Source organism: Penicillium samsonianum (genome assembly GCF_028829775.1).
Source record: "Penicillium samsonianum strain IBT 33392 chromosome Unknown utg000001l_segment0_segment0, whole genome shotgun sequence".
In the NCBI taxonomy this organism is placed as follows: Eukaryota; Fungi; Ascomycota; class Eurotiomycetes; order Eurotiales; family Aspergillaceae; genus Penicillium; species Penicillium samsonianum.
The window spans coordinates 3,979,796-4,007,709 of NW_026643259.1; the positions used below are offsets into that span (position 1 = coordinate 3,979,796).

General features: G+C 50.9%; 16 protein-coding genes across 16 annotated transcripts; 10 read left to right on the forward strand and 6 right to left on the reverse strand.

Moving 5' to 3' along the window:
* Positions 1-145: 145 nt before the first annotated feature.
* N7471_001514 (uncharacterized protein) lies at positions 146-769 on the forward strand (the record flags this gene model as incomplete). Its single annotated transcript, XM_057274235.1, has 2 exons — positions 146-364; positions 596-769. The coding sequence occupies 2 exons, from the start codon at positions 146-148 to the stop codon at positions 767-769; spliced, it is 393 nt and encodes a 130-aa protein (XP_057142414.1).
* Positions 770-1,284: 515 nt separating this feature from the next.
* N7471_001515 (signal recognition particle receptor subunit alpha) lies at positions 1,285-3,506 on the reverse strand. Its single transcript, XM_057274236.1, has 3 exons — positions 3,177-3,506; positions 2,836-3,118; positions 1,285-2,786 (listed from the first exon to the last, which is right to left on the reverse strand). Exons 1-3 carry the CDS (start codon positions 3,399-3,401, stop codon positions 1,351-1,353), a joined length of 1,944 nt encoding a protein of 647 aa, XP_057142415.1. The 5' UTR covers positions 3,402-3,506; the 3' UTR covers positions 1,285-1,350.
* A 75-nt stretch (positions 3,507-3,581) lies between these two features.
* On the forward strand, positions 3,582-4,999 carry N7471_001516 (protein transporter YIF1). The gene is made up of 3 exons (XM_057274237.1): positions 3,582-3,975; positions 4,036-4,596; positions 4,659-4,999. Exons 1-3 carry the CDS (start codon positions 3,676-3,678, stop codon positions 4,863-4,865), a joined length of 1,068 nt encoding a protein of 355 aa, XP_057142416.1. The 5' UTR covers positions 3,582-3,675; the 3' UTR covers positions 4,866-4,999.
* Positions 5,000-5,721: 722 nt separating this feature from the next.
* N7471_001517 (60S ribosomal eL14 domain-containing protein) lies at positions 5,722-6,761 on the forward strand (the record flags this gene model as incomplete). Its single annotated transcript, XM_057274238.1, has 5 exons — positions 5,722-5,730; positions 5,893-6,021; positions 6,080-6,214; positions 6,325-6,588; positions 6,705-6,761. 5 exons carry the CDS (start codon positions 5,722-5,724, stop codon positions 6,759-6,761), a joined length of 594 nt encoding a protein of 197 aa, XP_057142417.1.
* A 734-nt stretch (positions 6,762-7,495) lies between these two features.
* On the forward strand, positions 7,496-8,310 carry N7471_001518 (nascent polypeptide-associated complex subunit alpha; the record flags this gene model as incomplete). The annotated part of the gene is made up of 3 exons (XM_057274239.1): positions 7,496-7,723; positions 7,870-7,928; positions 7,989-8,310. The coding sequence occupies 3 exons, from the start codon at positions 7,496-7,498 to the stop codon at positions 8,308-8,310; spliced, it is 609 nt and encodes a 202-aa protein (XP_057142418.1).
* Positions 8,311-8,613: 303 nt separating this feature from the next.
* On the forward strand, positions 8,614-9,590 carry N7471_001519 (F1F0 ATP synthase subunit d). The gene is made up of 4 exons (XM_057274240.1): positions 8,614-8,675; positions 8,761-9,156; positions 9,219-9,305; positions 9,373-9,590. The coding sequence occupies exons 1-4, from the start codon at positions 8,667-8,669 to the stop codon at positions 9,400-9,402; spliced, it is 522 nt and encodes a 173-aa protein (XP_057142419.1). The 5' UTR covers positions 8,614-8,666; the 3' UTR covers positions 9,403-9,590.
* Positions 9,591-10,236: 646 nt separating this feature from the next.
* Positions 10,237-11,289, forward strand: N7471_001520 (uncharacterized protein; the record flags this gene model as incomplete). The annotated part of the gene is made up of 1 exon (XM_057274241.1): positions 10,237-11,289. One exon carries the CDS (start codon positions 10,237-10,239, stop codon positions 11,287-11,289), a length of 1,053 nt encoding a protein of 350 aa, XP_057142420.1.
* Positions 11,290-11,442: 153 nt separating this feature from the next.
* On the reverse strand, positions 11,443-12,059 carry N7471_001521 (uncharacterized protein). The gene is made up of 2 exons (XM_057274242.1): positions 11,856-12,059; positions 11,443-11,800 (listed from the first exon to the last, which is right to left on the reverse strand). The coding sequence occupies exons 1-2, from the start codon at positions 11,874-11,876 to the stop codon at positions 11,627-11,629; spliced, it is 195 nt and encodes a 64-aa protein (XP_057142421.1). The 5' UTR covers positions 11,877-12,059; the 3' UTR covers positions 11,443-11,626.
* A 783-nt stretch (positions 12,060-12,842) lies between these two features.
* On the forward strand, positions 12,843-13,265 carry N7471_001522 (uncharacterized protein; the record flags this gene model as incomplete). Its single annotated transcript, XM_057274243.1, has 1 exon — positions 12,843-13,265. One exon carries the CDS (start codon positions 12,843-12,845, stop codon positions 13,263-13,265), a length of 423 nt encoding a protein of 140 aa, XP_057142422.1.
* On the forward strand, positions 13,240-14,415 carry N7471_001523 (uncharacterized protein; the record flags this gene model as incomplete). The annotated part of the gene is made up of 1 exon (XM_057274244.1): positions 13,240-14,415. The coding sequence occupies one exon, from the start codon at positions 13,240-13,242 to the stop codon at positions 14,413-14,415; it is 1,176 nt and encodes a 391-aa protein (XP_057142423.1).
* A 232-nt stretch (positions 14,416-14,647) lies between these two features.
* Positions 14,648-16,733, reverse strand: N7471_001524 (aldehyde dehydrogenase family protein; the record flags this gene model as incomplete). Its single annotated transcript, XM_057274245.1, has 3 exons — positions 14,648-16,094; positions 16,186-16,367; positions 16,458-16,733. The coding sequence occupies 3 exons, from the start codon at positions 16,731-16,733 to the stop codon at positions 14,648-14,650; spliced, it is 1,905 nt and encodes a 634-aa protein (XP_057142424.1).
* A 369-nt stretch (positions 16,734-17,102) lies between these two features.
* N7471_001525 (endonuclease III domain-containing protein) lies at positions 17,103-18,644 on the reverse strand (the record flags this gene model as incomplete). Its single annotated transcript, XM_057274246.1, has 1 exon — positions 17,103-18,644. One exon carries the CDS (start codon positions 18,642-18,644, stop codon positions 17,103-17,105), a length of 1,542 nt encoding a protein of 513 aa, XP_057142425.1.
* Positions 18,645-19,175: 531 nt separating this feature from the next.
* N7471_001526 (amidophosphoribosyltransferase) lies at positions 19,176-21,040 on the reverse strand (the record flags this gene model as incomplete). Its single annotated transcript, XM_057274247.1, has 3 exons — positions 19,176-20,377; positions 20,442-20,894; positions 20,956-21,040. The coding sequence occupies 3 exons, from the start codon at positions 21,038-21,040 to the stop codon at positions 19,176-19,178; spliced, it is 1,740 nt and encodes a 579-aa protein (XP_057142426.1).
* Positions 21,041-22,008: 968 nt separating this feature from the next.
* Positions 22,009-23,943, forward strand: N7471_001527 (DNA cytosine methyltransferase; the record flags this gene model as incomplete). The annotated part of the gene is made up of 2 exons (XM_057274248.1): positions 22,009-23,441; positions 23,514-23,943. 2 exons carry the CDS (start codon positions 22,009-22,011, stop codon positions 23,941-23,943), a joined length of 1,863 nt encoding a protein of 620 aa, XP_057142427.1.
* Positions 23,944-24,610: 667 nt separating this feature from the next.
* On the forward strand, positions 24,611-26,389 carry N7471_001528 (putative 2-methylcitrate dehydratase; the record flags this gene model as incomplete). Its single annotated transcript, XM_057274249.1, has 3 exons — positions 24,611-24,862; positions 24,924-25,701; positions 25,773-26,389. The coding sequence occupies 3 exons, from the start codon at positions 24,611-24,613 to the stop codon at positions 26,387-26,389; spliced, it is 1,647 nt and encodes a 548-aa protein (XP_057142428.1).
* Positions 26,390-26,550: 161 nt separating this feature from the next.
* Positions 26,551-27,823, reverse strand: N7471_001529 (putative extracellular exo-polygalacturonase; the record flags this gene model as incomplete). Its single annotated transcript, XM_057274250.1, has 2 exons — positions 26,551-27,358; positions 27,423-27,823. 2 exons carry the CDS (start codon positions 27,821-27,823, stop codon positions 26,551-26,553), a joined length of 1,209 nt encoding a protein of 402 aa, XP_057142429.1.
* Between the last annotated feature and the right edge of the window lie 91 nt (positions 27,824-27,914).

Here is a 27,914-nt window from a genome sequence, read left to right on the forward strand (position 1 = left end):
TGTTGGCAATGTCCATACTACTCACCAATGTACTCCGATGCCTACATGGCCGTATTGGCCTTTAGCCTTATAGAACCCTAAGGTAAGAGACCTTTTAGAAAAGGAATGAGACTTGTGGGAAAAAAAACACTGATCAAGATTTGAGATGAAGTATCGGAATAAAGATCCACGCGATAGTACTTTCCGGTCACTTATGGAACCACAATATGCTGCATTTACCATCAACCAGCCAAGTGGCCGAGCAGTAACTCAGCCATCGCATCTTCCTTGGTCTAGTGGTGATGATTTCCGCTTGTCATTAATACCGATAAGCGCGGGAGACCGGGGTTCGATTCCCCGAGGGAGAGATTTATTTTTTGCACTCGTTTCCTTTACCATGATGCATATTTTTCTCTTTTTTTTGGACTTATTATCTTTGTTTGACTTTCATTGCCCATCCCATAAATGGTTCTAACGGATCTGATTTACCCATAGTTAGTGGAGAGAATGGCCTCTGAACACAGCTTGAAAATCCCGATGTGAACATTTTAAGTGGGGCCTTGCCCTAAAAACTCCGCTGCCCCATATATCATAACTTGACTGAATCTTCTCACAGGCCGGCTGGCCCAATGGCAAGGCGCTTGACTACGAATCAAGAGATTGCAGGTTCGATCCCTGCGTCGGTCACTTCTTTTTGCTTCCTGGCTTTCTTTTTGCTCCATTGTTGGAGATGAGGTTAAAGTGGTGGTGGTTGTTGGGTGGTAGTAGGGTGGTGGTGTGGCGACTTTAGTTTTTGGGAGTGGTTGCTGAGTTACTAATTGCAGTAACAAAATTGGAATCATCGGATGTGAGATTGTTATGTTTAGAGATGTGGAAAACAGGATGTGGAAAACAGGCACAATATTAAGGATATCGTGCAAGATAATGATGCTGCATTGGCATGGAAGAACTGCATATAGATAGGAATAGTATACCGTTGTGGAGGCAGAATTGGGAGGTATTGCCGAAATACCAATATGAGATAGCTGTACCAGTTAATGCAAACATAAGAGACCGAGAGTCCAACATCTTCTTATATCAGTGGTGATGGTGGAGGTTTCTCAGGCCAAACAGGTCCCTAGTCAGGACCGCATATCAAGTAAAGCACATATCTATCCATGAACGATCCCGACAAGACCATGAAGGATTCAGTTGTGTTGGACTGGTGCTGGCATTGGTATGTGTGGCTAGATAAATAGAGTTCTGTATTTTTACGAAGAATCTACTATATGAGAGTATAGCAACTTGACTGCAAGTAACAAAGTAGCAGGCAAAGGATTCATATAAAACGTACATAGCTGAGGAATTTCAAACTAGGATATCAAGTCGTACCTACTTCATCAGCAGACTAACCGCCCAGGGAACACTGAGCCCTCGCAGATCTCCATAATGTTGTCCAACGCCCAGGAACACAATGGGAATTCCCGTGGCATGGACCATGCTGACCAGTGTCCCCACCATGTCGCCGACTGTGTCACATTTACTGATAATGAAGCCGTCCAAGCTCCTACCGGTGCCAAATGCCTGGTTGAAGTTGCGGGCCTGCATGACACTGTCCGTGCCGACCAGAGCCTCACCAACCATGAAAATCTTGTCTGGGTTAGCAAACTTGGCGAACTTCTCAAGCGAGGACATCAAGCGCTGGTCGTTATGCCGACGGCCGGCAGTGTCGATCAGGACGACATCAAACTTATTGGCCGCTGCATAGTCAACTGCATCCTTGGCAACGTTGGCTGCGTCCTTGCCGTAGCCCTTCTGGTAGATCTCCACGTCGCCTGCATTCTCGCGAACGCTCAGTTCCTTCAAGCGGTCAGCGTGCACGCGGAGCTGCTCCACGGCACCGGAGCGGAAAGTATCGCATGCTGCAATAAGAACACGGTACTTGTTTTGAAGTAAGAAGTAGCAGATCTTGCTCAGGTTGGTCGACTTTCCAACGCCGTTGACACCAACGATAGACATGACATATGGGCGAGGTGCCTGCTGCTTAGTGGTGGGAGCGACCACAGCGTTGATCTCGCGCAGCAAATCCAAAGAAGAAGTCGGCGTCAGGATCTTCCGCAGCGAAGATTCCATGGCCACATGCAATGCGGCATCAGTACTCTGGAAGTTTCCAGTCTTCTTGCCAATCATCTCACGCTTAACTCCCTCGCAGAGCCGGACAGCTGCTTCACGGGCGACGTTCTTCTTCAAGAGGTGTTCTTCCATCGCCTTGAGAGGCTTCTCGAGATCAGATTCTGTCAGAACCTTTCCTCCAACAATATTACGGAAGAAGCCCCCAATTGCGTTAAACCCAGAGCCAACGACACCCGATGAAGCAGTGCCCTTGGACTTTTCCGCATCAGCTTGGTCCAAGATAGATTGAACTTCCTCACCCAACTCCTTCAGCACGAATTGGCCCTTGCCAGTTCGACGACCCCAATCTTCCTCGGAGACAGCCTCCACCGCTGGAGCAGCAGCCTCTCCTTCCTCCGCGGGAGCAGAATAATCGAGGATCTCTCCGTCATCCTCATCTGCCATCCCACTGGCATCCCATCTGCGCATCTTCTTCACAGGGGTCTTGGCAGGCTTTCCCTTCCGGACTTCATCGCCAGACGATGCGTTGGCGCTCGAATTGGCAGCCTTGCGGGAACGTCGGGAGCCGCGACCTCCGGGCCCGGCTTTCGCTGTAAGAAGATGACCCTGAGGGGTCGAAGATCTAGAAATTTCTGGTGTAGCTGGTGGCGTACCCTCGTCAGAGGTCGCCCCGGCTAGCGCAGCTCTAGGCTGCGCTTTGGGATGGTCAGCACGCGCTTGAAACGGGGAGTTGTCATTCCATACCTTTCACCAGGCCAGGCACCGGTGGCGGCGGTGGGCCTCCATTGTCCGATGAAACAAGCGGGTCTTTCTTTTCGCCCGTCTCTGGCACATATTCCTCTACAAAGCCACCAGTGTTGTCTTCAAGCTCCCGAACTTGCTGTTCAAAGTATTGATCGAACCGATAGGTCTGGATTCTCGCGCGGTTTCCCTTCACCTGGTCCTTGTAGAGATCGATGAAGATTGTCGAAATATTCTCAAGAAGTTTGTCAATCCAGCCAAGGTGGAGTAGCGATTGGTAGACGGCCTGCATAAACTCAGAGTTAGTCGAAGCAGTGAGGCGCATGCGCATGCGACAGACATACCACGAAGATCAAATCGAATTCCTTGACTCTCTTCCATTTCAGTGTGTATTTCTCCTTCTTGTATGCCGGCGAGACTCCACCAGTTGTAGCATTCTGAGGCACGACCTTTTCCTCGATAAAGACATCGTTGATCAGGCTGTTGATAACATGTGCGCCCACTGGAGCGTACGCCTTAGACCAGAGCACCACGCCCGATGTCGTCAAAATCTCAAAAGCCTCCAACATTTTGAGTATCTCCGGTAATCAATATTCGAATGTGAGAAGTAGATAATCAATGTGGGAGGTTAAAAAAGGCCCGGTGTGACTTGTTGGTGGCGGAACGGGGCGAAGTTGGGGGAGCTCGGAAGTGGATTGGATCTTCAGCCACGTATAAACACTTTCCTCCGCTATCAACCTCGCTTCTTCCCCAAACCCCCGTCACACGATCTGGACGACACGTTCGCCACCGAAATTTCACCCTCCTTATCCTTCTATCCTCGTTTTTCTATTTAAGTGCATTATGTATCGGGGCTCTTTCGCTCCGCCGCCCGCGCAATCGCCGCCCCTTCACCACCCCGTCCCGCAGCATGTCTCGACAGTCCCTATGATGCGCTCACCTCCACCACCAGCTCCCCAGCAACCCCCAAGTGCTGGATATGGCGGTAACCCATACCAACCGTCACCGGCTCAAGGTGGTAGCGGAGGCTATACCCCTGGTGCTCCTGGATTCGGTGGATTCATGAACGAACCCACTGCGCAGATGGGCTTCCAGGTCGGCAAAAGCGCAATGGCGGCCGGACAGGAGTACATGGAGAACAATGTATGCAGCATTCACAGGTCTATATTTACCGCTTATAGCTAACCTGGAGATGATCTACAGTTCAATCGCTATGTCTCTATACCCGCTCTCAAGCACTACTTTAACGTCTCCAACTCCTACGTCCTGAACAAGTTTATCCTTGTCCTCTTCCCCTGGCGACACAAACCCTGGTCCCGACAGCAAGCCCGAATGGCTTCAACCCCTGGACCAAGTGGTCAAATCATGCAGCAACAATACTCATCCATGTTCCTGCCTCCTCGTGACGACCTGAACTCGCCGGACATGTATATTCCCGTCATGGCCCTGGTCACATATATTCTGTTATCGGTCTTACTGGCTGGATTCCGGGGTGATTTCCACCCAGAGCTTCTGGGGTCGATCACCACCACCGCCATTGCAGTGATCGCCTTCGAGATTCTATGCTTGAAGCTGGCCACGTACATTTTGAGCATCAACAATGACTCACAACTGCTGGATCTGGTGGCGTACTCGGGCTACAAGTTCGTTGGAATCATTGTCACTATGGTGGTGTCTGAGATCTTCAACCCCGGACAAGGGACTAGGGGTTGGATTGGCTGGACGGTGTTTGCGTACACATTTTTGGCTAATGCTTTCTTCCTGGTGAGTGCCGACTTTTACCTAGGTCTTCAGTGTGTTCCGAGTTGCTAATATTTAAACTCTAGCTTCGCTCACTCAAATATGTGTTGCTCCCCGATTCGACCGACTCCGCCATGCATGCCGGTTCGATGCAGGCCGTGGCTCGGTCCCAGCGCAACCGACGCGGTCAGTTCTTGTTCGTATACTCCTACGCGGTTCAGTTCATTTTCATGTGGGTGCTCAGTCGCGAGGGACCGTCCTCTGCGGCATCTGTCGGCTCTGCATCGTCATAATTAGGTACGCAGAGAGGCAAGGAAGGGTTTGCTCTTTGCTATTTGGGAGAGATAGACTAGGTTGGTAGGAAGGCATAGCATGAAGGGACAAGCTGCTTGCTCTGGGTCTTTGGGCATTGCACGGCCGAAGTAACGATATAGCACGACTTATTGTAATCAAAAATATTTGCATTTGTACCAAGGTGCCTGTAGACATACAACTGCAAACATACAACATAGAGGGATCAAGATGAGCCAAGTTGAGTTTGTTTTCGAGATACTACAGTACAAATCTAAGCTACTGAAGGAGAAGTTGCTTTTAAAATATTTTGCATTTCAATGGCTATATAAGACAGCGAGCTGCCAGTCTGACACAGGAGGTCCTATATTCTTTTGGAGGTTAGCGACTAGTCACAACCAACATAACAAGCAATAATGTGCAAGGTGATAAAGGTTCTCAGAGATCTTGGTAGTTAGGTAATTTCATAGCGAGAAGCTCAATTACTATCTAGGCGTGATAAAAGTTTCTAATCATCGGACCTGGGGGATGGATGGAGGATTGTGTGAACGTACCCTATGAAGAGATGGAGAGCTGCGAGGTTGTCGAGAGAAGCCTGAGTATCAGGTCAATGTCCTAAAATCTTCAAACAGTCAGCGCGATGTCTCACAAAAGCATTGACAGCATAACATGAGGGTTATAATCCATATCAGAATATGTAAGAAAATTGAATATCATCCGACAGTGCTGTATAGAGAGCCCCGGCGAGGGCCTCACAGACACTGGGTCAATCGCAAATTACGGCATCATATGAGGAATGAGGGGAAAGAAGACCGGAAGACATGGGGAAAAAAAGGGAATATGAGCATACCTTAGTAAATGCTACATGTGAGCAATTGTCGGAACTGGAGCAAATGCAGACTCATCATTAAAGTCTTAAGCTTGTAAAGCTGAGGAGCTTGAAGAGATCAACAAAAGTTCTGCGCCGAAAAAAAACGAGATAAATGGATGGGCTCGGATAATTGTTAATGCGGATGCTGAGGTAATCAGAGCCCTAGACCTGCAAGTGGCCGGTTAAGCGAGAATGTTGCGAGTGTGGGCACATCCGAATTTCGAGACAACTCTTGGACAATTGAACTCTTTCGACAACCCCTTCTCGACTCATACCCCCTGTCGACCGTGAGTGTGCAATCTCCAAATATTACAGAACCGCGACGCTGAATTTTTCGTCTCGCAGAATTTCGCCATGGCCGATATCGATGTCAAGGTCGCTTCGTGGAAGCTGGTTGAGGTTGGCCGCCTAGTGCTGATCCGCAGCGGACCCTTCGAGGGCAAGCTTGCTGCCATCGTTGAGATCGTGGACCACCGCCGTGTACGTGGAATCGCCCTTTGAATCCGGAAATCGTGACAAGTTTGGAGAATCGGATTTTCGGAGATATTTCGAGTTGGAAATGTGTATTGACTTGCGATATTTTTGTTCAGGTCCTGGTCGACGGTCCCTCCACCGAGGAGCAGAAGATCGTGCCCCGTCACGTTCTCCCTCTCGCCCACGCCACTCTCACTCACTTCACCATCCCCCAGCTTCCCCGTGCTGCCGGTACCGGTCCCGTGAAGAAGCTTTGGGCTAAGAACGAGATTGATGGCAAGTGGGCCAAGAGCTCCTTCGCTCAGCGCACCGACCGCTCCGAGCGCCGCAAGAACCTCTCCGACTTCGAGCGCTTCAAGGTTCTGCGCCTCCGCAAGCAGGTACGTTGGAAATATCGAAAGGGGGATCGTTCTGGCATAATGCGCCTGGGCCCACCCGATCGGATAATCATAATCTGGAGAATCACAAACAGTTCAACTAACACATTCAACTCCAGGCTCGCTACGAGGTCCAGAAGTCCCACGCCAAGGCTCGCGCTGCCAACAAGTCATAGATGATTACGAGGTTTCGGTGCATGGGTTTGAAGGAGGTGTCCTGGAAGGGTTTCCATTGCTGGTAATACTCTGGCAAAATCGCTGTATGCATTATCAATGAACAGCAAAAATGATTCAAAATCCTTGATATCCCGGCAAAGGGGCCTTTTGTCATTTGGTTTTCCTCCGGCTCTGGACTCATTTTTATATCCCCCAATTTACGGGAATATTGAATATCTGGCTCGACAAAAAGAATAGAACGAGCAGATACGTAAATAATGACCCTGGAAACGGTATTAACTGTATTATTTATATTTATATTTGATCTAGATGAGATCTATAAATTATTAGCCCAATCTAGTTTAGAATTGGTGATGTAGTTCCATATAGGGCAATGTGTGCAGGGCGGGCAGTCTGGGGGTGGCTCTCGCTAATGATTTTCGGGTTCGGTCTGGCGCACAGCTACGCACCTTCAACTTCAACAAAATCCATCCCCACTCACAACAGCTTGATATTTACCTCTCAGGTATGTATGAGTATTTACTCGACTGAATTCTCGCCTTTTCAACATCAAATTCCGCCCTTTCCCGAGTGTTGTGCGATTCGTGGGGGGTTGACCAATCTCTCTCCAATCTCTCCCACTATGCCCGCTCTCACACCATTCAACCAGCCCTGACACCTATTGCCGAACGAAACAACCCAACTAATCAACTCTTTTCCTCGGATTCTTCTTAGGCACCTTTACATCGCAAAAATGGCTGATCCCCGCGTTGAAGAAATCCACGATGACGAGGTCTCCAAGACCGTCGAGGAGAGCTCCTCTGAGTCTGGCTCCGAGGCTGGCGATGAGCCCAACATTCCCGCCGGTGCCTCCGTCGCTGTCCACTCCCGTGGTGAGAAGAAGGCCCGCAAGGCCATTGGCAAGCTCGGCCTGAAGCTCGTCCCTGGCATCACCCGTGTCACTCTCCGCCGCCCCAAGAACGTATGTGATCCCGATGCGACCGTCACGAGAATTTCTACCCCGCCAAGTACAATGTGGTTGTGACCATCAACCGCAACACTGGCTACCCATGGAACGAAATATTTTGATTATTCTCAATGTGGAGATGCTAATTATTGGAATTAAAGATCCTCTTCGTTGTCAACCAGCCCGAGGTTTACCGTTCCCCCAACAGCAACTGCTGGATGTATGTGAAACCCAATTGGAGTCACTCATATGCGAACGACATTTACTGACACACTTTTAGCATCTTCGGTGAGGCCAAGATTGAGGACCTGAACTCCCAGGCCCAGGCTTCCGCCGCCCAGCAGCTCGCTGCCTCCGAGGCCACCGGCGACCACGCCGGTCACGACCACGAGGAGGTTCTCGGCAAGGCCAAGGCCCCCGAGACCGAGGATAAGAAGGAGGATGAGGAGGATGATGGTGAGGAGGTTGATGAGTCCAACCTTGAGTCCAAGGATATCGAGCTGGTCATGGCACAAGCAAGCGTCTCCCGCAAGAAGGCCGTCAAGGCTCTCCGGGAGAACGACAACGATATCGTTAACTCCATCATGGCCCTCAGCATATAATGAGTGACAGTATTTAAGGTTCTATGAGGGACTTGGGTTATAATGCCAGATGGAGATATCTGGCATGTTGTCGCCCATAGTGTACACAATTTAGCCCAAAAAACAATTGAACCCATGATTGAGTCAATTAATCAACCTATATACTTTGTAATGGTAAAAAAAATTAAAATCTGACCATAAGTTATCTACAATAGTTAACACGATCGCTCTATAATTTGTTATACGGTGGATTTCGGAATGAACATCACGTGACTTGAACAATCCAAACCTTCCGGGTCACTCCTCGTTCGGCTCCTCCCTGCACATTGAACTCCCCTCTCTTCTCCCCACCCCCAACCTCTATCATACCCGTCACAATGGCTGCTGTATGTTCCGCTCCTGCTCCTCAACTGACAAACCCTTGTCATCCCGTCCGGATGGCTCCCGCTAACTCCCTTCCCCCGAAAACAGCGCAGCGCCGCTCTCAAGATCGACTGGGCCAAGGTGTCGACCTCCCTCGGCCTCCGCGGCCAAACCGCCACTTCCCTCCAAGCTTTCAAGAAGCGCAACGACGATGCTCGCCGCAAGGTCCAGGTCCTGTCCGAGCAGCCCCAGACCGTTGACTTCAGCCACTACCGCGGCATCCTGAAGAACACGGCCATCGTCGACGAGCTCGAGAACCACTTCAAGACCTTCAAGCCCGCTACCTACGATGTCAACCGCCAGCTGAAGGCCATCGACGCTTTCGAGTCCCAGGCTGTCCAGAACGCCGAGGCTACCAAGGGTAAGGTTGAGGCCGAGCTGCAAAACCTGCAGAAGACCCTGGAGAACATCGAGACCGCCCGTCCCTTCGAGGACCTCACTGTGGTACGTATTATCTTCTGCAGACCGCGGAGTTGGAATCATTACTTACATGGCTGCTTTTTTAGGACGAGGTTGCCGCCGCCCAGCCCGAGATCGACGAGAAGACCGCTTCCCTCGTCTCCAAGGGCAAGTGGATGCCCCCTGGCTACCAGGTATGTGTTGATTGTCTTGCTAAGAGCAATGCCTCCGTTTTGATACTTATTCGATTCCCTTTTGTAGGATCGCTTCGGCAATCTGTCCGCCGTCTAAGCGTGAACTCTTGTGGCCTCAAATCCGCCTTTTTATTCCTCGCTCCATCACATTACGTGATCATGACTTTTGGAGCCAAGAAGATGGCTATTCAGCCAGTGTGTGGTCAGATACCTCCGATAGTGTGGTGGGGCAGTTGGGATGTGTATAGAAACAATACATTTGTCGTTTCTGCGTTCATTAATAGATCTACTGTAATCTCGTACTTTTTCAACATGAAATTAAACCAAATGATCGAAAAATTGGCTGTAGTTAGAAAAAAATAAGGTCAATAAACATCTAGTATGCCCGATATATATCCAAACAAGCTCTCTTGGAACTTGGGAATCGAGTTAGGATATATCGGAGTATCATGCGAAAACCGTTTCTTTTTAAAACTTCGACAAGAAGTACTAAGCGGCAGTATATTCCAATCCATTTAGATGCAACAGACGATCACGCCACATACATAATCTCTCGTGACGATGAGCTCCCAAGCTGGCCTTGCCAAGACATGCAACTCACCTCAGTTTACCCACTTCCCCTACCCCTCTCCCAGCAATGGGCCGGGCTTTTTCATTTCAATTCTTATCACTGGAGACTGCGCTGGAAGCGCTGTCAAGTACCTTTCCTACAAGTCACGAGGAGCTACAGGGACAACATTATGCGAAGTCTGCAGTCAATATCGTATGGACTGTGTTTCCATTGAGATAAACCATATCCGCCTCTGCTCTTCCTTGTCCCTGACCCGTTACAACTATAAACACCCCGTGTGGTTTATAAGTGAACACCCTTGCTGCGAGCAAGCTATACAAGCTATATAAGAACACATCATTTCTAGACGCGCTGTTGCAAATGGGCCCAGCCCCCTCCGATCCGTTGGCCGACCACCCGTGCTCGCGCCTTGAGTCACTGCCCGTGGAAATCCTGCAGTTGATCTTTCTTCACAGTCTTGAAGTGAACCTCCCTCGTGCCTCACCACGTCTCAGTCAAGCACTGTCCACTCCCTTACTCTATACCTGGCTCATTCGCCTTGCATTCAGCAGTCCAAATTCAGGCTCGCGAGAGGGCTTCTTTACCCCGGATTTCCTACCCCCACCTTTGGATTTCTGGGCCTTGTCCTGGAAAGAGCGCCAACAATTACAGACCGACCTGCTGGCATGTCGGTGGTGCACGTTTCCCCTGTTCCGGAAATGCCAGCGTGAGTACGTTGCCCATGCTATCCGACGAAAATGTGCCGGCCTGGTCTTCAATCCAGACAACCAAGCAGTGCTGTCAAATTTGGACCCACGCTTCGAAAACCTAGAAGCCTGCGACTGGGCCGTACTCGGCCGGCGTGGGAAAGGGGATCTGGTTATTCCAGCACAGCTGGACGAAACATCGCGGACCCCGTCGTCTCGCACTGTCGACCGCAAAGTGGCGATTTGGTTCCATTTTGGCGCTGTCCAGATCCGTAAACCCCACGAGATATACCACGAGAACGACCTCTTCCGGTTGCCGTGCTCAGTGGCTATTGGACCTGGCCGCATTCCGGACAAGGTCTTGCGTTCGCCCTGGTCAGATGCGCAGTTCGAGTTCTTACAGCTGCTCTCTTCGGACTTCTACCTGGACGAGGATGAGGCCAGACCGGACCGATCCTCTGAGATTACATATCGTCTCATTCGAACGCGCAAGATCGAGCCCTTTAGTCGCTTGCTGCGTATATCCTTCCGCGCTGCAAATTGTCGTGTCCCTGCTCGCTGGCCGCTGCAGCATTCACATTATTCCCTCGTCCGGCGCTGTGGGAGTGGACCTGGGGATCCGTTTGCAAATGTTATATTGAATGAGCGTTGGGATGATATGCCCGCAAAAGCAAAACAGGATTTGTTGCGATATGTTGAGTCGTCCTCGCTGAAAGATGGGCATTGATATAATTGCTTTTTAAATAGGATCATCACTCACCAGTGTTATTCAGTCATATATCTACAATCCTATGTTCATACTTCGAACACCTACCCTGTGTATATACATTCTTCCACAATTTACATCCATCTTCTACAGAAGAGAAACAATATACGTCGATGTAAAGTGTTTCATATCCCAAAATTTGATTCATGATTCACAATTAAAAGTGCGCCACGGGGTATATACATCAAGAAGATATCATGACAAAAGAAAATTCGCGCCGGCATAACAATCGTAGAACCCATAGCCAGCCCTTTTATCTCCATGGACTCAGGTGTGCAACATGGTGGTTTGTTTCCTATCAGACTGCTGATCGACGACCCCGCCGGCGTTTTCCACAGTAGCCACAGGTCAGGCAGGAGATGAGAACATCGATCACTGTGACCACACCGCTGATGATAGCGTGGCAGATGGAGCCGATGGCGTTGACAATAGCCATGAGGCAGCTACCAATGGCGCGGAAGACGCCTTGGATCTAGAGGCAGGTGTGTTAGTTGAGTTTTCTTAGAGAGCAGATGGGGTTCACATACGCAAGAGACGACGGCACCCATATTGAAGATGAAGAGCTTTTCTTGGAGTTGTTTTGTATCAAGGTGTTGGTTTAGTTCGGTTTGGAGGTGAGAGTAGATCCTGAGCTGGAAGAAGCGTGTGTATGGACAGTTGGATCACTGAAAGGGTGCATGTTGAAGATAATGAAGTAGATGGAGGGGTGGTTTAAATAAAGAATGAGAATGATGATCGTCGAAGACAGGGACGGATATTTCCTGCTCAGATACGTAAGTGGTGTCCAAGAGAGGCGATTGATAGACAAGTTCGTGTAGTTAAGCTTGTCTTGAAGGCGTCAGGAATGACAACGTGCAGACGCCAATGACGTCGTTAGAGAAGCTATGATAGAATTCCAAGGTTTGATGAAGAATGAAAGAGGAATATTAAATTTTGTAATGGAGCCTGTGGCTAAATGGATACACAAGGTATTAGGGGTGTTGTCCCAACTGATCATTCCGTCATCTCGACACAGACCGCGGGCCATTCCTTGATTTCGGCTTTATTCAAAAGCACAGAATCTGTTTACAACGTAGGCTTGGTGGGGCAATTGGTGGATTCTAAATGGGTTGTCTAGCGTTTAAGAACAGGTCCAGTTTTAATTTCCAATTTAACCATGTTGAACCCTTTCGAAAGATATCTTGTTCAGCAATAGCTCCTTATTTTTTTACAGATAGTCCTTGACGTCATTAGATAACAGGCTAATCCCAAATTAGCAACAGAGCGGGGATAGATCACGTGTTAACATGTGACTTTCCAGCCCTCCAATGCCAAGCCCTAACGCCAGGCCATTGCCTGTCGGGCTCTTTTCCGCCAATCAGACGAGGGTTAGGCTCGGACTTGGCGTTGTATACTTTCCAAGGGTGCTATGCAAAGTACAACATACTACACTGAATAGTTATCATACACGACTCAGAAATGATTCAAGCTCACAGATTGATGTGCTCTAGATAGTGAGAACGTTCAGTTGCTCCATGAGCCCACCAAAAGGCGAAGATGAAACCGTGACGCGGACGCTGCTTGCTCCGCCTAAACCCGCAAGCAGCTCACATTCTGCGGCTATCCCCAAATCGAAGCGCCGACCAGGTCGCACCTTCAAGAAACCGATTCGGAGCAGCTCATCTCAGTCCTCTCGGTCCTCTCGGTCAAGGTCTGGTCCCTACGATCGTCCCTCTAATTCGCCCAGACCCAGAATCTCGCGTCCGCATACTCCCCGCAGGATATCCCTCCTCGAGGCCCTCCCCGTCGAGATCATCGAGCAGATCTTCCTGCACTCTCTCAATCTAAACTTCCCCCGAGCCTCGCCGTTCCTATCCCGCGCCCTCTCCGGTGAACACATCTACCGCGCTCTCATCCTCCTTGCGTTCTGGAATGATGCGCTCGCCAACCCCCCGTAGCAAGGCTATCGACCGCATGATGGTCCCGCTCGACTATGTTCCTCTCAAACTGGACGAGCGTGCCCGCTTACAGGAAGCCGTCTTCAAATGCAAGTGGTGTACCGTGGACCGCGTGCGCGAACAGATTCCGACAATGCAGATCCTGACTATCTACCGTCGTTGGATCGACGCCGGTATCGTGACAGAGAAAGACGAGCAGGCTGCTTTTGAAAAGCTCATAGCACGCAAGGACGATGGCGTCCGCATCTTCCATGGCAAGGGCGGGCCAATGAAGGAACTCGCTAGCATGCCCCCAGAGTTCTTTCAGATGGCTCCGAACGCGTTGAAAGGAACCCACGAATACAAGCTCCATGTCATGCCAATGGTCACCACCGAGCTCCAATGTGTGGATATAGGGTTGACTGTCAATATCCCTGCACTTGACCTGTGCAAATTCCCATCCCATCTCCTCCGAGGCCGCAGCAACGGTTTCCTTCCAGAAGACGTTGCTTTCCTGGAGATGCTGCGCATGACCTCATGCAATTGGACCCCTGGACAGAGCTCCTTAGCACCCTCGACCCTGACCAAAGTCGACCGCAATGCCCTGAACGAAGGAATCCAGAACGCAATCCGTCACCAGAATTTCAATGCCATGCTCTCCCTCCTCAAAATCGACGAGTTCCTTTTCCGCTACAAAGCAGAGAACCAAGGCCGTGGCGTCTACTATACGATCCCATCTGAACACTTTATCGCTGTTACCCGCACTGGCCGCGACAAGCCACATCTCAACTTGGCTTTCTTTGAGGCTCTCCTTCGTGCCAGTGCGGAGTCTTTGCCTAGCTGGTCATCCGAGATCACGAACTGGACCGTCGATAATATGGAACTTGCGAAGAAGAACCCGAATACTTATAATCAGATCAATGGCAAGTTTGCGCGCTGGTTGTCGAATTTTCTGCTGCGTCTCCCTGCGCAGGTTGAGTATGCCCATGATTTCCCGACTGGTCAACTGTTCTGTAATGGCCAGTTGGATATCATGGATCTCGAGGGCTGCCGCTTTGTCGATGAGGTTCTTGCTCCCTTCCGCGAACCATTGGGGAATTGGATGACGGAGAGTTCGTTCCGGACTGAGGATCACTGGCTGAAGAAGTTCGGTCCTCCTCTTCCTCCATGAGATTGTTCCGAGTAATCTTTATGAGGACTTTGTTATTAGCGCTATACCTGGATTTTAGATTTGTTGTGATGTAATATAGGAGTCCCACATATAGCTCTGAAATACTAATAATTTCCTTTGAATTAAATGTTCCCACAGCCAGAGGTATTACCCATAGCAAGATGGACTATGTATAGTACAAATTATCGATATGAAACAGGAATGTGAAACGATTTCCCGAAGAGCAAACCTATCACATATTCTTCAACAACCGCAGAATACCAGCAATACGCCCACCCAGCGTCAACTGATATCCCATCTCAACAATACCCTTACACATCTCCCAAGCCGCAACCCCACCCTTAGCGTCCGCTGTGTTCTCTCGGTCCTGGATAGGATAATCCACGCGCGGCGGGATACCAGTGCCAATCAAAGTAGGGAATCGGTCAGCGCAAACAGCCTTGATATTGCACAGACCGCGCAGTCCCTCATCGCCCGCGAACCGGCCATATCCGGATCCGCGCACGCCGCCGAACGGCAGCTGCACAGCGTAAAAGGCACCGAAGTCGTTGATCGAAACCATTCCGGCGGAGATTTTCGACACGCAGGCTTGCACGTCCGCTTGTCGGTGTCCGAAGACGCTGGCGCCTAGTGCATACGGCGTTGAGTTTGAGATGGCGATTGCGTCGGATACGGACTCGGCGCGCATCATGAGGAAGACTGGGGCGAAGAGCTCTGTTTGTGCGATCCGCATGTCGCGTGTCACGTCTACTAGCAGGGTTGGTGTGAAGTAGTGGCCGTGTTGGTGGACTGGGTGTTTGTGTTCGGTGCCGCCGGCGAGGAGGCGTGCGCCTTGTTGCACGGCTTCGTTGATGAGTGTCTCGAGGTTGGCGAATGATACAGGTGAGATCATCGCACCAACGTCTGGGGTTGCGGTGTCGAGCAGGACAGAGCCGAGGTGGAGATTTTGAATACGTGGGGTTACAATTTCGATGAGTCGTTCGTATGCATTGGGGAGTGCGATGATACGCTCGATGCCGATGCAGTTCTGGCCGGATGATTGGAAGACACCGCGCATGAGGATGGACGCGATGGACGGGATATTGCGGAGAGTGCGGGAGTCATCCAGGATCACGGAGGGGTCTTTGCCGCCCAGCTCAACACATACGGGGATGAGTGACTTGGCTGCTGATGCGCAGACGTGGTGGGCGACAGGTCGGGATCCAATGAAGGTTATATGCGCGATATCAGGGTGTGAGGTGAATGCATCGGCAACATTGGGTAGACAGACTAGCGTCTGGACCAGGTCGCGCGAGTGGCCACAACTAGAGAGCGCACCGCGCACCATCTCGAGGAAGTAGACTGCGGACCATGCGGTCTGCTCAGACGGTTTTACAACAACTGCGTTACCAGTAAACAGCGCGCTGATGATCGGACCGATGAAGTTGTGTAACGGGTAGTTCCAGGACACACAGGCACCCACCACACCCAGTGGTTCGTATGTGACCGTGTTCTTTTTATACATCATCAGGAAGTTGGTCGGCCGCCGCTCGGGTAGTAGTGCCCTCTCGCCATGGTCGATCGTCCACTTGAGCTTCTCCACTGTCACAAGGATCTCGCCGAATGAGCCGTCAACTTTTGTTTTACCCGAATCGAGACAGCATGCGGTAACGAGGTCTTCTTGGTGGTCTAGGACATATCTGAGAGCTGTTAGTTGGACAAGCGTTACGGGGCGCCGTAGGCAAAGTGCAATGGTTCCATCGGGTAGAGCGAATTTGCCAATCCACATACTTCAACAGTGTCCGGAGAACCTTTCTGCGCTCTGCAAAGGTAGTCCTTGCCCACTCCGGCTGAGCAGCTTTCGCAGCCCGAACGACCTCGTTGACATCTTCGACCGTGGCGGGCTTGATTCCGTTACCGAGCACCCTCCCATCGGCAGGACAGTAGCTCACAATCAATTGATCGTTCCATTTCTGTGTAGCAGACCAGCAGTTAGCCCAAGCACACGAAAAATGAGTTACAAGGAAAGGATCCCAAGCCAAAGACCAGGCTTGTCAACTCACTCCCCGAGCTTGATCCTGCAACACCAATTTCTGCAGCCCCTGAACCTCATCCCATGTCTTGATTGAACCGTTGTTGCGCACTTCAGATGGGATAGGAACATTGAAAACGACCGCTGCCTCTCTCCAGCTTTGGAGGTAGAGGTACCCCACGTACACGGCGACAAGGGAGGTCAACGCGACTCCGATGTACGGGGCGTACTCTGCCGACCCGGGAGGCGCGTAGGCCTCCAGAAGAGTGCGCAGCGAGCGCGGAATGTGGGATGCCAGACAATCCATGGCGGGAATTGGTGCAATTGGACAACTGGAAAGTGTTGGGAGAGCAAAGGGAGTCCCTGGAGACTTTTCGTGTTTGCGATAAGGCGATAAGGGGTACTACTCGTGCCATACAACCTTCCTTCCCATGAACGACCACCTGGGTAGCAATCATCTAGGAATATTAGACTTAATCTATGGAATTGATATTTGTGTTTAGCAATAATGATACACTTGTATTGAGAGCAACAGCAACAGCAACATGGTAGATAGATAATAATATAGAGGACAAATATTGGCTTAAGCCATTCATCGTCATAGATCGATGCGATCAATCCTCATTTCGTAAAGATTCCACCTTTATTCCACATAATTTCGCTGTCATCAATGTGTTCACTCGTCACTCGTTTCGTCGGAAAGCGAACTCTCGCTTTCCTCAGTCTCCTCCTCAGAGTCCTTGTTCGTCTTCTTGTGCTTACCAGCCGCGCCCCTCTTAGCAGCTGCTTTCTTCTTAGAAACCACAGCCAGACCGTTGCCCTTGCGCTTCCCGTCGCGAGTTAACAGGTGATCAATGACACAGCCGTCCTCCCAGCCAGCACTGGACTCGCCGGTAGCAGCTCGGCACCGGGGGCAGGTCTTCCCATGCCGGATGAACAGCTGGTGCAGCGAGTACTTCAAGTGGTCGGGGATGCGCACTTCCAGGTGGCTGAAGGCAGTTACTTCGTTTGAACAGGCGGGAATCCATCCGAGCCAGCGGCAGAGACGGAAGATATGCGTGTCTACGGCGAAACAGGGTCGCTGAAGACAGAACAGGATCACGCAGGCGGCTGTCTTGGGTCCGATTCCGGGGTACTTGATCAGATCGGTCATGGCTTCTTCAGTCGTGAGATTGTGGAGGTGGTTGAGGGAGAGGAAGTTCTGATCTGCGCAGGCAATCTCGTATTTCTTGTCCTTTTCAGCCTTTTCAGGTACTAGCTTGGACATTGAGTCTTTCTTGGATTCAGAATCTAACAATGTAGCTCGGCGCGCCTGGTTGTCCTCGTGGACTATGTCAAGAATCGCCTTGAGGTTCTTGCTTTTGATGTCCGCCAAGCCGCCACTTTTGATCGCTTCAAACACATCTTTCACAGTGGCTTGTCGTACAGCATCCCAATTCACGCTTCCCTTGCCGATGCCTTCTGAAAGAATGCCGAATCGTTGCACAAGTCCGCCAAAGGCCCTGGCGGCATTGTTGCCCGTGGTGGCCCCGCTGAGAAGAGTGCGGATTAAAGCATCCAGAACGGATGGGACCTCACCACACCCGGTGACTGTCAGGGAGGGCTCAGGGATCGTTGCCGGAGCAGTGACTACGCCATGAATGCTGGACAACAGCTGATTGACATCTTCACACTCCTCGGCGGTTGGTCGAACCAATTCGGGGAAAGGAGAGATACCGGGCGTCAAGCCATAAGTATTCTTCTTTGGCTTGCGGCCAGTTGGGGTAGTTTGCATTTTGGGTTCTTTCTTCAACTTGGTTGTAGCTTTGTTCACAGTGTCTTGGAGCTCAGTAGCCAGATTGGCAACCTGGTTGCCCTTTAAAGCTTGGTTTTCTTTGTCAGATCCAGCAACTGAGGCTGTGGGCTCTGTTGCTACAGACAATGGGGCCGGCACAGATCCCAGGTTGTGAGGGAGTTCATCGAACAAGCCTGGGCGTAACACTGGCTTCTCTTCCTTAACTGTGGGATTGGGATCATTGGAAGATTTCGACTCAGTGATTGTGTTACTTTTGGGTGTATTCAGATTATTGGGAGTATTGGAATTGGCCGTGGGGTTGAGACGCTTTCGTTTGTTCACTTTAGCAGTATTTGGTGCTTGTGTGACAGAAGGGCTGTTTTCTTCTCCCACAATCAATGAAGTGGCAGCTCGTGCTGCAGAGCGAGTAATGCGGCGTTCCATGATATAGAAGGTCAGACCAGAGGGCCTGCAGCAAGCGTCAATTTCGTTCAATGTTGCACGGCTAGCAACGTGGACGAGCACCGATAACAGATAACCGATATATCAAGATGTCTCAATTCATTTTAACGATCAATGAGGGACTCGAGACGAAAGGTTACGTTTGATTCAATGTCGGTGATCGCATGGTGGGTCTGTCGGTGATGCGGAGGGAATGAGATGATGCTACTGGGCAATGACGTGGGCACGTGACCTACCCCTTTGGGACAATGACCAAAATGAAAACCAGCATGACTTCAACAACATTGGAATATTGCATTTATTTTAGATTCATCAAGAGTTATTGACAAGTGTATCTCAAGACACCGGGTATTGGTATTTTCAATGCATTTCCACATCATTTCCACATCATGTAGCGGCAAATCAGCCACTCAGCACATATGCTCCCTCAAACAAACGCCCAGACACCCAATGCAAAATTACCAAATGGTGGAGAAAAAAAATAAAAAAGATCAAAAATCAGATGTCTCGTAATCATGCCTCATGGTCAGCCTGGTTGTGGATGCTAATGTCCATGCGGTCCGAGACTTTCGGGTTGTGTTGGTCGTCAGGGTTGCTGTCCTGCTTGGCGGCACTAATCGCCGACTCGTTCTCAATGGCAGGGATGATCTTGCCATTGGTGTCCATAGTGACTCCGTGGGCGGCGATCTGGAAGTCGGTCATGTTGGCAAAGCCATTGGAAACAGCCTCCTTGGCCTTGTCAAGAGCCTTGACCTTGCGGCCTTCGCCACGGACAGACTCCAGATGTTCGAAATAACCGGATGAAACGGGGGTAACGTAGCTACCGCAGAAGACACCGACCTCGAAGTTTGTAGGCTCTTCCTGACCATTCTCGCGGGCAACCTCGGCACAGGCGTCCTTGAGATCAGGCAGAGTTTGGAAGACAACCGCCTCCGCGCCAATGTGCTTGGCAATGGCCTCCGAGTTCCGATTGTGCGCAACCAACTCTTGAGGAGAGGCAAGATCGATACCGTAGATGTGAGCATGTGTGATCTCCGGTGCGCAGCTGGCAAGGTAGACCTTCTTGGCGCCGGCTTCCCGGGCCATGTTGACAATTTCGCGACTAGTAGTACCACGCACAATACTGTCATCAACCAGCAGGACGTTGCGGCCCTTGAACTCAGCCTTCATGGCATTGAGCTTGCGGCGGACACCCCTTTGCCGTGTCTTTTGCTCCGGCATGATAAAAGTGCGGAAGACGTAACGGTTCTTGACAAAACCGTGGCAGTAAGGCTTGTTAAGGTAGAGTGCGACATTGGTCGCGGACGTAGTCGCGGTTTCAGGAATGGGAATGACCACGTCAATGTCCTTGACGATCTCGGGACCCAGAACATCGAGGATTCGCGCACCGAGGCGGTCACCCATGCGTTGCCGGCTACGGTACACACTGATGCCATCCATGACGGAGTCAGGGCGAGCGAAGTAGACATACTCGAAGATATCCGGGGCATAGGCCTTCTTGGGAGCCACCTGGCGGAAGACCGGCTCACCACCCTTGGCGATGATGACCGCCTCGCCAGGCTGAATGTCACGGTGGTTGGAGAAACCCAGCTGGTCCAGAGCTACTGATTCAGAAGACATCATGTAGTCCATGCCAGGTCCATCCACAGACTGACGAGAGCCCAAAATGAGGGGGCGGATACCGTATGAGTCACGGAAACCCAAGATACCAAATCCTAGATTGCAAGTTAGTACCATGGGACTAGAGTAGGAGTACACCACGCATGATTTATAACTTACCAGCAAGCATAGCAGTGCAGGCCCATCCACCCTCGCAGCGCTTGTACATGCGACTCAAGCTGGCAAAAAGGTCCTCGTGGTTGACACGGGCCTTCTTGGTCTCGCTTAGCTCGTCAGCGAAGACGTTGAGCATCAGCTCGCTGTCACTGTCGGTGTTGATATGACGGTGGGCTTCAAGGTCAAGGTGCTTCTTGAGGTCCCCGGCATTGATCAGGTTACCGTTGTGCGCAAAGCAGATACCGTAAGGGCTGTTCACGTAGAACGGCTGGGCCTCGGCGTTGGCACTGGATCCAGCAGTCGGATACCGCAGATGGCCAATACCCATGGAGCCGGGAAGATTGGTCACCTTAGCACCTTCCTGGAAGACCTTGGCAGCCATGCCGTTGGCCTTAAGTTGGTAGATTCGACCGCCGGACGCGCATGTTGCAATACCGGCTGCATCCTGGCCACGATCTGTGATACCAAAACCTTTAGTCTCACGGTCGCAGGCGTATATATTCTGGCCGGAACTCACGTTGGAGAAGGTAAAGTGCCTCGTGGAGATCCACGGCGGCCGCAGATGAGGGGTTCGCCTGGATCAGCGCAATGATACCACACATCCTGACGGAGGGTAGGTTTTCTGGGATGGACGAAGAAAATTAGCACCAATGTTCACCCATTGCATTCACAGTGTATAGCAAGATTGCAGTGTCTCATATCAGTCCAGGTGTTTATCCGCAACAATTGTTTAGGAAGTCTAACATCTATAAAAAACCATAATTCATCATAAGAGACAGGGGAGGTGAAGCTTTGAATAAAGCTGAAAGCTGAAAACAATAAAACCATGCGACTTACCAGAACCAGATCACGTAAAAGAAGGAGTGAAGTTCAGAGAATGGTCATCACTAGAAATGAACACCACCCCAAGAAAACAGAAAGAGGGAGGGAAATATTCCATGGCAGATGTGTTTCTTCGGTCGTTGCCCCACAGAATTAAATTTTCTCTTCTCTCGCCCGGGCCGACCTCGGGGCGATGTCATGAGTAAGCAATGCCCCACATTCCCCCGGGGCGCATGCCCTACTATCCCGAACAGGCTAAGCGCCTATAGAGTTGATGTTGATACCTAGGTACATAACCATATAGATGGATGTACAAACCAGAAGGGTCATGTCGACCTTTAATGAGATAACATGAATACCATGGCTTTATGCCAGTCTTTCATGCTGCACAAAACCAGATATAATCTCTGCTTTGTTGACCAAATAGAAATATACAGACGAATCCGTGTTGCTTCAGTTGAAACTTGTTATGTATAGAAGGTCTGGCAAAGCATTCTGCCACTTCTCTTCAAACCAAATTTATCTGAGCCAAAGTGTTCATTCGCGCGGGGCTACTTTCGAACACCCGACTATAGAAATAGAAGTGCTTCGAAAGCCCAGTCATCTGAACGTGAGACTCTATCAGATCTCAAGATCATCCATCAGTTTGATATTGAAATTTGTTTTCTTCACCCTCATTTCGAACCTGGACTTTGCATCCTCGCACATAACGAGTATGGAACATTTTCATCAGTCAACCATCACACCAATGGCTGATATCAATGATCGATCCCGTATTTCGGTGTCTCCCTTTGGAGACCCAATCCCTGTGAGCACTGCAGAATTTCGAGCAGTAACTCATGAGCCGTCAATGCCTGACGACGACATCATAATGTCAGATCCGTCGGCGATCTTTATCGCTTCACCCATGCAGGAGGCGGGCCACGCCTCCTCCCACTCAACCGTCATCGACCTTACTTGTGATGACGAAACTAACCAAGCGATTGAAGAATTGACCTTTGACATGGCACACGTTGGGGCTCCCTCCGCAATCACCACAGGTGACGACTCAGCAAGTGACCGGTCTTCTTCCAGCAACTTGTCTTTCGTCAGCAACCAGTCCGTCAGCTGCAGCCCAACGCCAGTGACAGCTCAGCAAGAGATAAACATTGGGGGCATTGTGTTCAAACCCGGAATATCTCTAGAGCTTGAGGATGGCTCTTTCATGCGTGTCGAAGACGTGATTCCTCAACCTCACGACCTGCGTTTTTTCGGCCGCCGTCTTTACCGCACCACGCACCCCGAAGCCAAGACTTACCTGCCAAAACTTAACGACGAATTGGTCTGGCTCACTCAGAACACCGACCACATCAGCATCAGAAAGGTTAGGCGGATTGTCCCCATTCGCTTCACCAACCATCGGACGGACTTCAATAACTTGACACCGGGAGAAGACCTGACTTGCCGACTGAAGCTCACCATTCGCCAGAACGGAGTCGTTATTATCCCTGGGCATGCACCTTTGAGTGCAGAGCAGTGTGCAATTGAATGGTTGACGTTCGCCGAATCAGACCCAGGACTTGGCAAGCCCGCGAGCCAGCTGCGTGCCGAATGGAGAGGTCAAACTGTGCCTTTCGGCGAGGCTAGCGCGTCTTCTATGGCTAGGGATCGACAGGGTGTGATTGATTTGACTGTCCCTGACCGTGCATACACCTTTGGAGACGCGTACTGTGGTGCTGGTGGTGTGTCTTGCGGGGCTAAGCAGGCCGGCGTGAAGCTTCAATGGGCCGTTGATATCGACAAGCATGCGCTGGAAACCTATCAGCTGAATTTTGACGACGTAGAGGTTGAGCATTCCGATTTTTTCAGTTTTCTTACCAATGATCCGAAATTCCTGCGAGTGGATATTGCACACTGCTCACCCCCCTGCCAAACCTGGTCTCCTGCTCATACTGTGCCCTGTCCTCGTGATGACGCCAACTCCGCATGCATATTTTCGGCTGGAAGTCTGATTCGGGAGTCACGTCCCAGGGTGTTGACTATGGAGGAAACCATGGGGTTACCCCAAAGATTTCCTGTTATCTTCAACAGAGTCGTACTGGATATGGTTGAATTTGGATATTCTGTTCGCTGGTCGGTACTGGGGTGTGACGAATATGGTGTGCCTCAGGAGCGGAAGAGACTGCTTCTCATTGCTTCGGGGTAAGTGAAGTGAAAGACGAAGCTTTTCATATTTCCATGTTTACATGTATATATCTAACCACGTGCCCATAGACCCGGTGAAGTTCTGCCACATTATGCCCAACCCACTCACGGCATGCCCGGTCACGGTTTACTTCCCCGTGAGACCATTTCATCCACCATTGACAACATTCCTCCTGATGCCGACGACCACAACGTTGAAGGGGCACTCGCGCGGTGGGCTCTGAGCCACCGACCGTCTTTTGATCGCCACTCTCTAGCCAGGACCATTACTTGCGGGGGCGGCGAATACAACTACCACCCCTCGGGCACCCGGCCCTATACCAGTCGTGAGATGGCCCTCTTGCAGACATTCTCCCTGGACTTCCAGTTTACTGGGAGATTCATGCGCAAGCAGATTGGGAATGCCGTGCCCCCGCTCTTCGCCAAAGCTATCTATGGAGAGATCGTCAAGTCTCTGCGTGAGACTGATACAGAGGAGGCCATGGGAATCTTCCACTGATTCATCAGTGAGAGTGATGGTGAGGGCAACGATGAGAGAAAGGAGAGGCGTAGGAAGAGGGAGTGGAGTTGGGGATTGGGGGTTGGGGTTGGCCCTCTGGGGAGACGATCTGCGACCTCACGTGCAGATCAGCCGAGGGCGAAGGGGCTGTGAGCTCGGTGTGAGCTCCATCTAAGCACAAACATTTTTGCTCTTTACTTGTCTTTCTTCCTTTCATGCATATTCGGACCGCGTAAATTCCGATTTCGCTACATTTTACAGCTACTGTCTGTTGCTCTCTTGTTTACGTCCGATACTCGGATTCCCGCTAGGGAGCTCAACAGACGGTAATGTAACAATAAACTCGGCCCATTGAGAAAGTAATAGTGGAATTATTCGTCTGTTGACCTGTAGACAAAGGTAATTAATCCCATAAACAAGGGAGTGAGGAGGTTCACAAAGGTAGTTCACAAAGGTAGAGGGAAGTAATTGTTACCCGACTGTAACCGACCCTCGGCAGGATGAAGTCAGCTTGGAACTCTCCCCCGGACATTTTCTCCCTTTCCCCCCCAACATTTCTCCTTTCGTCCTTTTGTTTTTAAATCTACCATCTCCCCTGCTCCCTCTCTCCAATTGTGTCAATTGTTGGATCCTCAATTTCGATCCTATTCCCAATTCTTCTTTCACAATGTCCCTGCCCGCAGTGAGACGCCTGACCCACACGTCTCCCCGCACTTTGGCCCGCATCTCCAGATTTCCCACTTTGGCTTCTTCCCTCTCCATCACTCCCCGTATCTCTGTTCCGCGCACTCCCCGTTTCTCTACAATGGCCGCTCGTCAATCTTCCGCCCCGGCGGTTCACACCGACAAGTCCTATGACCCTGAAATTCAGGATATGGCCAGTTACATCCACGACTATAAGGTGGATTCCGACCTGGCAGTAAGTTAGCCCGGCTCGGTCAGATTGAGCACTGGCTAATTCTAAAATTTGTTGTTTACAGTTTGACACTGCCCGCCTGGTGTTCCTAGACACCCTTGGCTGTGGATTGGAGGCTCTAAAGTTCAAGGAGTGCACGAAGCTCCTTGGCCCTGTTGTGGACGGTACTGTCGTCCCCAATGGTACCCGTGTGCTTGGTACTCCTTACCAGCTGGACCCCGTCAATGGCGCTTTCAACATCGGTGCTATGATCCGCTGGCTTGACTACAATGACTGCTGGCTCGCTGCCGAGTGGGGTCACCCCTCGGACAACCTAGGTGGTATCTTGGCTGTGGCCGACTGGATCTCGCGCACCAACCGCGCCGGTGGAAACCTTGGCAACGGCAAGATCCTGAAGATCCATGATGTTTTGGAGGCCATGATCAAGGCCCACGAGATCCAGGGTGTCTTGGCTCTGGAGAACTCCTACAACAAGGTCGGCCTCGACCACGTTGTCCTCGTCAAGGTTGCGACCGCCGCTGTCGTCTCCAAGATGATGGGTCTTACTGAGAGACAGACCGCCGATGCTATTACTCAGGCTTGGGTGGATGGCCAGTCTCTCCGTACCTACCGCCACTCGCCCAACACCATGTCGCGTAAGTCGTGGGCTGCCGGTGATGCCTGCCAGCGCGCTGTGAACCTGGTTCTCAAGGTCCAGAAGGGCGAGGGTGGTCTCCGCACCGTTCTCTCTGCTCCTACCTGGGGCTTCTACGATGTCCTGTTCAAGGGCAAGAAGTTCCAGTTCCAGCGCCCCTACGGCAGTTACGTCATGGAGAACGTTCTGTTCAAGGTTTCCTATCCTGGTAAGTGCAAGAAAATTTTGCAAAAAATGATACTATATGGGGATTGACGGCAGCTAACTCCTTTTCAATAGCCGAGTTCCACTCTCAGACTGCCATTGAGGCCGCTGAAAAGGTCAATGCCAAGCTTGCGGCCATGGGCAAGAGTGCCAAGGACATCAAGGAGATCACCAACCGCACACACGAGGCATGCATCCGTATCATCGACAAGCAGTTCAAGGAGATGGACAACTTCGCCGACCGCGACCACTGTGTGCAGTACATGGTTGCCACCATGCTCGTCTTCGGCCGTCTGACCGCTAGCGACTACGCTGACGGCTCCGAGGCCGCCACCTCCCCTCTGCTGGAGGATCTCCGCAAGAAGATCCGCTGTGTCGAGGACACCAAGTTCACCACCGACTATCACGACCCCAGCAAGCGCACCATCCCCAACGCGCTGACCGTCACCCTGAACGACGGCACTGTCCTCGAGGAGATCGTCGTCGAGGCTCCTCTGGGCCACCGTCTCCGCCGCGAGGAGGCCAAGCCTGAGATTCTGGCCAAGTACAAGCGTCACCTCGAGGCGCACTTTGACGAGGCTCGCGTCGATGAGCTGCTGAAGGTGGGCTGGAACCGCTCTGAGCTGGAGAACTACGATGTCGACAAGTATGTCGATCTCTACGTGAAGGACAAGATGATTGCCTCCTCATAAACATTTGAATGAACGGCTTGTCTGGTGTACCGCGCAGGAAATCACACGTGTATGACGAACATATCTTTTATATACCGCAAAATTGTATAGAGCTTTCTTTTTCAGTGTTTCTTCAGCATTATTCCATCCACAACATAACTATACATAGGTCTCCTCCATTATCAGCCCGAGGCACCTGGGGTGCAGTTCACTCCCAAATTCGACGGGGTATTAGCACACTGCACCTCACCACCCCCAGATGGCGCCGCAACAGTATAAGCGCTAACCTTGACATCACAAGTCCCACGAGCTCCACAAGAAAGACTGCCCGTAACAGCTTTATACTTTCCGCTAGTCTTCCCACTAATCTTGTCAAAAACAATGTCCGTCAAATCCGCATCTCCAGGATTCTTCACACAGTAATCCTTATCCTCTCCATAGCAACTCTGGATCTGAATTGCATAGTCACACCCATCAACCACAATATCGGTGAAGGTAACATTGCTCACTGTCGACATGGCGTGGCCGTTACCAGTGGGATACGTCTTGATACCCACTGCCTTGGTCGACTTAATCATCGTCGCGCCGGACACGTACACATTCTTCACGAAGTCCTTGGCACTCTTGCCCAGCGATCCCACCGATAGTCCATGGCTTCCGGTGCATGTAATGTCCCTGACTGTGACGCCGTCCGCACCGGGCTTGAATGCCACGCAGTCATCGTCGTTCTGAACGTGAACGTTGCTGATGGTCACGTCCGTGCTGGCGCCAATATCGAAGCCGTCTGTGTTCTTCGGCTCATTGTCGCTTTTAGAGTTGGCGTCCATTTTTAGGTTGAGGAATTTCGCGGTCTTGGTGTCGCCCTTGATGGAATTGAAGACGTTGGGTGGGTTCTTTTGGCGGAGGTTTGAGACCTCGATATTAGAGCCGCCGGTGATGTAGAGGAGGGTTGGGCGGCGGTAGCTGCTGTCTTTGGCGAAAAGGTCCCATCTATACGTTATATCAGTGAACTGAACTGAGAGTTAAAAAAGGATAAAAGGAAAGGAATGCATACGCATTTTGCCCATTTCCGTCTATGACTCCTGTGCCTGTCACAGACCGGAGTCTAAGTCCATCAATATTCTTGATATTGATCATTGCTGTTTGTCCCTTCCAGACATTTGTCGACGAGCTGAATTTCAAGGTGCCTTCTAGCTGGAAGTCACAGCCAACACATCCCGCAAAGTCCAGTGGGCTGTTCAGGTAGTAGGTTTTGTCGGCGGGGATAACAATAGTGCCTCCCTTGCCGCATGAGGCGATTGCCGATGCGATAGCGGGAACATCGTCGATTGAAGCAGATCCACCTGTTGCTGGTGTGCACTGTGAAGCACGAACATGGTTATGTCTAAATTTGTCTGGTAGGGCGAGAGATGAGCCGAGGAGCGCAAAGACTGCGAGGGCTTTTGTAATCGACATGGCGCAAGTGATTGAATGTAGCACAGCTATGGTCTTGGAATAACTACGGAGTACGTATCTAGTGAATTCAAAGGTTTTATATCCTTTTTCA

Coding starts and splice junctions, on each gene's coding strand:
- N7471_001515 (XM_057274236.1), bottom strand. CDS start 3,401: ATGTTGGAGGCTTTTGAGATTTTGACGACATCGGGCGTGGTGCTCTGG. Junction 3,119..3,176: donor AATTCGATTTGATCTTCGTG/GTATGTCTGTCG, acceptor GAGTTTATGCAG/GCCGTCTACCAATCGCTACT. Junction 2,787..2,835: donor GGTGCCTGGCCTGGTGAAAG/GTATGGAATGAC, acceptor ACCATCCCAAAG/CGCAGCCTAGAGCTGCGCTA.
- N7471_001516 (XM_057274237.1), top strand. CDS start 3,676: ATGTATCGGGGCTCTTTCGCTCCGCCGCCCGCGCAATCGCCGCCCCTT. Junction 3,976..4,035: donor AGGAGTACATGGAGAACAAT/GTATGCAGCATT, acceptor GATGATCTACAG/TTCAATCGCTATGTCTCTAT. Junction 4,597..4,658: donor TGGCTAATGCTTTCTTCCTG/GTGAGTGCCGAC, acceptor TTTAAACTCTAG/CTTCGCTCACTCAAATATGT.
- N7471_001519 (XM_057274240.1), top strand. Junction 9,157..9,218: donor CCTTCGAGGACCTCACTGTG/GTACGTATTATC, acceptor CTGCTTTTTTAG/GACGAGGTTGCCGCCGCCCA. Junction 9,306..9,372: donor GGATGCCCCCTGGCTACCAG/GTATGTGTTGAT, acceptor TCCCTTTTGTAG/GATCGCTTCGGCAATCTGTC.
- N7471_001521 (XM_057274242.1), bottom strand. CDS start 11,876: ATGGGTGCCGTCGTCTCTTGC. Junction 11,801..11,855: donor TGGGTGCCGTCGTCTCTTGC/GTATGTGAACCC, acceptor ACCTGCCTCTAG/ATCCAAGGCGTCTTCCGCGC.